This window comes from Dermacentor andersoni, chromosome 1 (assembly GCF_023375885.2).
Source record: "Dermacentor andersoni chromosome 1, qqDerAnde1_hic_scaffold, whole genome shotgun sequence".
NCBI classification, from domain to species: domain Eukaryota; kingdom Metazoa; phylum Arthropoda; class Arachnida; order Ixodida; family Ixodidae; genus Dermacentor; species Dermacentor andersoni.
In genome coordinates, this window is record NC_092814.1 from 70313336 (window position 1) to 70320263 (window position 6928).

A 6928-nucleotide genomic window follows, 5' to 3' on the forward strand; every position below is an offset into this window, starting at 1 on the left:
TCACAAGCCAGTGAACGCAGAAGCTGCATAAGCATTCTCGGGACACATTTGGGTAATTTGAGCGCATATGGTTGGGTGACAGGTTTTATGAATTGCGGGGACATCGCTGGGTGACCTAGCCGTAAAATGCTTTCGCAACATAAAAAGATGGGAAAGATAGTACTATTATTATTATTATTATTATTATTATTATTATTATTATTATTATTATTATTATTATTAGATAGTACAAATATTATTCGCCGCTGCTCTGTCTGTTTGTGAAATAGACGATATAATGTTGATTGATCCAAATAAAACTATGCTAAGGCCGAGTGGTTGACAAAATCTTCCGTTACGACACCGCGATGATGGCATACAAAATTGTTCGCAGCTGAGAAACAGCCTTTTGTAGGTGTTTAATTTACTTAAATCTTATTGATTCCCAGATGTTGGTGACAGGTTTATGCATTAAGTAGTGCTGCATTTTTTGTTAAGAAGGACCAGCGCTGAGCACTCTTTCTTCTTTGGCGAACGGGCATACGGAGACGCCATCAAAGAGCTGAGTCACAGGAAGATCTGTCAAAAACAGGCTCTCGCTAGCTTCTTACGAACAAAATTCCTGTTAGATTGTATCGAATATAGCTGTTTTATGTACTCTTTTCTAGTTGCATGTACGAGGGTTCAGCGATATGCGTTAGTGCTTTGCTTTGTGGATAAACTACGAGCGAAATAAATGCGATAAAGGAAACCCGAAAAAAAGAAATGAAGAAAGAAGATACACAGAAGCGATGAGCATACATCATCGTCCAGAGCAAACACTACGAAAGACACGAATGCTTTCACTCCTTCTCCCAGCCATGGCGCAGAAGACGCCAGGAAAAAAAAAACAAGTGGGCGGGAGCAGAAAGGGATCAGAGATGGGCGATTAAGCACCCACTTCCGGAGCCCCTTCCGGGCTACTAGTGGGTCTTGGGGGCGGCGCGCATCCCTCGCCGCTGGCCTTGAACCGCAGTCTGGGGGGGAAAGGCGAATCGGCCGGTCCCCCCTCGCCCGCGGGCGAGGGCCGCCACTCCATTTCACCAACACCTGCGGCTGTGGGACACGAGGAGCACCTTTAAATATAGCACGGGGGAATAGCCGCGCACGCGAAAACGATTGTCATGAAGACTACAAGGGCGCAAAGAGGAAAAAAGCGCGCCGCCGCCGCCGCCCTGGCTGGCTACTTGTGAAGAGCATGCCCCAATTCTCGTACGCCGCTCGATTGCCGCCCGTCTTGATACAAATTTAGCCACGCGTTGCGCGTATAAAGGAGAACCGGTCACCGGAGCCCCTTCAGTCGCTCGCGTTATCGCTGGGGGAGTCCGTCTGAGGAGTTGTCGGCCGCTGCAGCCATGGTGTCCGCGGTGAGTGGCCCACGTGCTCGGATGTGTGCGCCCGGCCCGCAGGGAAAGCAGGGCTCCGCGGCGCTCGGCGCCGGGACCCAGCGGCGCTCTGCTTTCCGCGCGGGCGGAGGGGGACGACGACTGCGCCGAGGGATCGGTGGCCGTGTGCGCGCTCTCGACAGCTGCCGTGACCTCGACGGGTCGCTTTCGATGCGCCGGTCAACTTGTCGCGCCGCCGTCACGGGACTCGAAGCGTTGACCTCGGCTGCCCGTCGCTCGGCGCGCTCCTGACGCTTGCGCCGCTCCCGAGCGCTCGGCTCCCGAAGTCCGATGGTCGAAAAATAGCCCTGCACCCGGGCCAGTAATGTTTCGCCTCCTATGCATCGCGGCTGTAGGTCAGTAGCTTGTGTGCCGGCGAGCGCTTATGGACGGCCTTTCCTCGGTGCCGCGCCCGTGCGTGTATTAACATATCCGCGTCCGAATATAGCGCTATTGCGGTTGACAGCGACAGGTGTCTAAAGACAGGTACCGATGTCGGGAGTCGCCTCGATCGTAACAGGGCCGAGACTTGGGCGAGTTGGTGTAATTGCACATTGAAAAGCAGCTCAAGATAAAGGACGTGGCACGAAAGAACGACAACGATATTAGAAAAATAATGACTGCCTTGCGCTTCCTCGAAGAACGTATTTTTTCTTTATTGACGAGGTTTCGTTAAATGATCATGTAGTGTACGCTGAACGGAAGGTTGCCAAATCCTAGTGCCGAATCAAATTTGAATTTCGGAAGGACCGGTACGTCTAAAGGCTATCACACGTGTAAGCTTTACGGCGATAACCTGTACTGAAACGCCGCTTCTGCGAAGAAAATCAATGTATGCTCATCTTGAGTAAGCCTGTTTCAGTGAATGATATGTCAGCTCACAGATTCAGAATTGCAGCAGTGTTGTACAAGGGATCATCTGTCACTTTGGTCGGCGTGTGATCACAGCCGTCGTATATAGCTCAGTGCAGTCACGACGTGATCAAACTTCCCCGGAACAGCCTGAGAGAAGCTTTGCTCTAAACTGAGTGCTCATACCACGTGCGAAACAGTTCCACGAATTCGTGCTTCAGATGCCTTATCGAGACCGAGAAGTCCGAAAGCGAACGAGAGAATATTTCCTTAGGCTCGGCTTCCCCAGCCTTCGCAATATGCGAGCTAAAGTTCGCACTGACCGGCCCTGTCGAGTAGTATGCCTGACAGGACCGCGGGATGGGATGTGTGCGCGTAATTAGCCTCATGCGCGCCTTACTTTGACGACGTCAGCCAACAAATGTATGCCTTGTTCTGCGCAGCTAAGCCTTGTTACCGCTACTGTGTGCATCTGCGTCGTCCTGTGCGACGATGGCCACGGCATCTACAAGAAGTTCCCGCCGGCATCCTTTACTATCGGCTTCGGTCATGACCATGGTTTGAAGATCGCGCATGGCGGCCTCAAGGTCGGCGTGGGATTCGGGGGCGGCGGCGGTGGCGGCGGCATCGGCCTGGGTCTCCTGCACCGCGTGGGCGGCGGCGGCGGCTACGGTGGCGGCGGATACGGCGGCGGCTACGGTGGTGGTCATGGCGGTGGTCATGGCATTACCATCGGCCTCCTTGGCCACGGCATAAACTTCGGCCACGGTGGTGGCCACGGCGGAGGCTACGGTGGCGGCTATGGCGGTTATGGAGGAGGATACGGGCATGGCTGGTGGTAGAAGCACAAACCACTTTCATCGAATCATCTGCGTTCCCGGTAAGCCACTACTTGTGCCTGAAACCGAGTTGGAGAGGTTGGGGCTCGTGCATAATTAGCCTTTGCGTCAGCGTTGAATTCTAGTTCATTATTTCTTAATTATTATATTTTCTTGGTGCACTGAAACGGGAGCTATATAGCAGATGGTAATGAAAGACATCGGCTCTGTGATGCAAGAATGTGTCAGTTTGTTGCATTTTGTTGCATTTTACGTGGGTCCAGTCTCCTCTTTTAGCTTTTGTGTTCTGCCTGCTAAGTCAAACCGTGCAAGGACACTGCGGCGTGACCGCGCGACAGCAGCCAACACGCAGTGATGCCGCAAAGCGATTGGCAGCAGCAACGCATATATGGTAGGCTGAACTGTCTGTGATTGGCTGAGAAAACGCTTATGAAAGTCAGAGGAAAAATACAACTGCCTGAATTCACAAGGCACTTCGTACGTCATAGAGATTCGCAAGAAAAGGCGAATCCTGCCGCATAATGATCAACTGTGATTACAAATGAAAAGCTTTCTGAATCTAGTCCGCGAATCGAGTAACACGCTTACACTCACATTCCGACTCGCTTTTGTTTCAAACATCAGTCGATGATTAGAACGCGAGGAGATACCCTTGCATAAGCATTCATTACCGGATGATCCACTGCGTGAGCATCGATAGGCCCGAGATGACCGCAGGAAGGCTTAGCATAACATCCTTCAATTGTCCATATCACAAAGAAAATACACACTATATGGCTGTGGGAGTTCTCTAGCACCCTTTCTCTCTTTGTGTCTGCTAGCACGCACTCAGATGTGTCCACATGGTGACCAGGAGCGAGTTATTTTCATGTTTACAGGGCCTTTTTTAAATTTTTACTCTTACACGGAAAACGACTTTTGGCGCTCTTCATTTATCATTGAATCTGTAAGCTTGTACGGCATGTCGCCGCTACAGGCATGCAGACCAATGTCACGATATCAATTACGGAAAATACCCCCATAGCGATAACGTTCTTCATAACTCCGCAACTACTTTGTTGCAGTGAAGGCATGGCTCGGTAACCTCCACAGCCTTCGCGTATGCGTCTGCAGTGAATATTCTAGGCGTAATGAATTAAGCAGTCAATGAGTCAATCTAAAATAAGTCTTCTGTGCTCAATAACACTGATGCTCACAAACGTTGCGTTAAATAAAGAAAAAGAACGAAAGAGGCACTTAATTTTTACGTTACTATAGCTGAAGTCTTTAAAATGTGCGAATTTCGCCGAAATAAGAACGGTTCACACAATTTTTTTTTTCAGAGTGGTAGCAATGGTGTTTGACGCAAAGAGGATAAAGAAGCTTAGTTGAGTGATCAAACTTTGACAGCAAGGTGATCTTACACGCGGTGAAGCTAGAGCAGTTACGCTTTTAGTGTTGCGGTACTATTGCTTTCCAAGCATAGCATTTCGCAATCTTACCATGCCGCAAAATTAGATCAGAAGGCGTGATTGTGTCATTATTTTCGAAATCCTCCTGGTTATAAAATGGAGTTTGGGAAAATGTGGCGCACGGTGATACCACGCTGTTGAATTCGGGACGATAGCTTGTTATACACCCTCGATATGTGCTTTACTCTTGATGGAACAATACTCTGCCTCAAGCAACCAGTTGTTCCGTGTCATCCAAAACAAAGGGGGAAACGGGAAAAAATAAAGTCCGAGCACCTGTCGGTGAATCTGTGCGAACTGTTCCCCATCTTCGCATTTTCTCTGGGAAAATAAAATCACACAATTGAAAGTTTGAAGAAAAAAAAAATGAACTAGACTAAGAAAATAGATATAGCTTAATGCCCCCCCCCCCCTCCCCCTTCATTTCGGTCATCAACTGAACCTTCTCCCTGATTTGTGTGCTGACTAAGTGTAACAATTGTGTAACAATTGGACGCATTGGTAAATCCATGCTTTCAGTCGAGCAGCGCACATTCTAAAAGAACAAAGACAGGCGATGATGTGACCACGGACGAGGCGCTGAACTTCCGACAAGGCTATACATTTCGGCGCTACATAAGTGCAGTCATATATAACATTGCGCGTGCTCAAGGTGCGCCGATTTGCATGTAGTGTGCGTCTCATTGTGCTCGAGCATTGATGGAAGTTTAGTGCTCCTTCCCTCTTCGTCCTTAGTGAATGTGCGCCGGACTACAGAGATTGACGTGTGTACTCGGTCACAAAGCTTTCGCTCTTTTCTCTGCGCAGCTTCTGGAAGCTGGGAGACGACCATCATCTGTACATTACTGCCATCGTCACACATCTGACACGGCGCCCGTCCAACACCACTCTGTCCCGGGTCCAACGGTGTTTCGGAGGCGCTGCCCAGGCGGCGAATCTCGAGGGCGCGTGGGTTGCGTCCAGCGCGTCCATGTTCTCACCTGTCAGTAGCTGAGCTCTGTTCGGGGCGAGCCGACAGAGACGCCCGCGGTGACCAGCTTACGTGCCCATAGCACTGGCATTGCTCAAACGACGGAGGCATGCTCAATGCCCTTGGGCGTCTGTTCTAAGGAGAGCTCGAACATACGGCCAGTATTTCTTTAGCTGCTACGCGGAAGCACCTCATTGCGCATGCCTTCACACAGGGTCGCGACAGATCGTTCAGAGACTGTACATAAAGACCGGTTAACGTGTTTGTTCTGCGAAAGGAGCCGAGCAACGTGTTGAAGAAGAGACAAGAGCGCTAAGAACGTGAATTAATCCGACGTCGGTGAATGACCTCGTCGGTGTCCCGATGCCACTCAATGTGCGGCTGTAGAGCGCAGGCTGGAGGAAATTCCCGTCAGTCAATTCTTTCCTTTAAACTGCGCTCCACGGCTGTTTCCTGGGTCACCCGCTTACTGTCTTCATTCAGATTTTTCTTTTTCTGTCTGATCACGTTGCCCAGCTCTTTTTATAAAATCGACTCATTCCATGCCAACCCACACTTGTTAAGCTCGATTATGTGCCGTGGTTCAACCAAATTTCCTTGACTGCGAACGGTAGAGTAATAAATGTATGCAGTCTGGGCGAAAAAAAAAATACACATACTGAAACCACTGCGCGGACACGCAAATGAAAAGAGCCTATGTTCACGCTAAGACAGATACCTATTCACTACGGTGTTTCCAAAAAGGTGCTAACTTTATTTTGTTTATGTTGTCTCTCACATCTTTATGTTGGGTATGGCGCGGTCAAACATGGGCTAAACCTTTTTTTTTATCATATTCTGGCGTAAGGGTGTTAACTTATTGAGCTGAGCTTTCATTAAAGAACTCCACTGACCATTGTACACACTTTTGTAAAGGTGCGCATAGACATGCATGGGTAACGGTTGTTTAGCACACGTAAGTCGGAACATTGCAACGCAGTTTAATGCATTCCATGAACCGCGGCTAAGGTCTTGCGCGGTTTGTACCGTAACCTTCTACCATCTGTATTTTGTTGTTATTGTCACTGCCATTTTCTCTACTACATCCATAACGAAGGTGACGTGGAATAGAAACGCGACTTTGACAGTCTCTTTTCTTTATGTTTCGTGTAATTAAACATGCACGGCAATTCTCTGTGAGTCGAGTCGCTTCTTTCGCTGTCGTTGAGTGCCTTGCTTTTCTTTTGCGTTCGGTTCTCACGACCACCGTGTCAAGCATGCAGGTGCGATGTGTATACGAGGTGCTCGAGAAATTTCAGCTTCCCTGTTGGGTCGTGCAGAATGACATGGAAGGCAAAGGCTGGACAGTATAAATCCTGCCAGCCCGCCAAAGCTCAAACAAAACCAAGCTAAACAAAGGGGTGAACCCGACAC

At 49.3% G+C, this 6928-nt stretch overlaps 1 protein-coding gene across 1 annotated transcript; it reads left to right on the forward strand.

Moving 5' to 3' along the window:
• The first annotated feature begins 1279 nt into the window (after positions 1-1279).
• Positions 1280-6687, forward strand: LOC126545336 (uncharacterized). Its single transcript, XM_050193146.2, has 3 exons — positions 1280-1385; positions 2699-3135; positions 5353-6687. The coding sequence occupies exons 1-2, from the start codon at positions 1374-1376 to the stop codon at positions 3095-3097; spliced, it is 411 nt and encodes a 136-aa protein (XP_050049103.1). The 5' UTR covers positions 1280-1373; the 3' UTR covers positions 3098-3135; positions 5353-6687.
• The last annotated feature ends 241 nt before the right edge of the window (positions 6688-6928 follow it).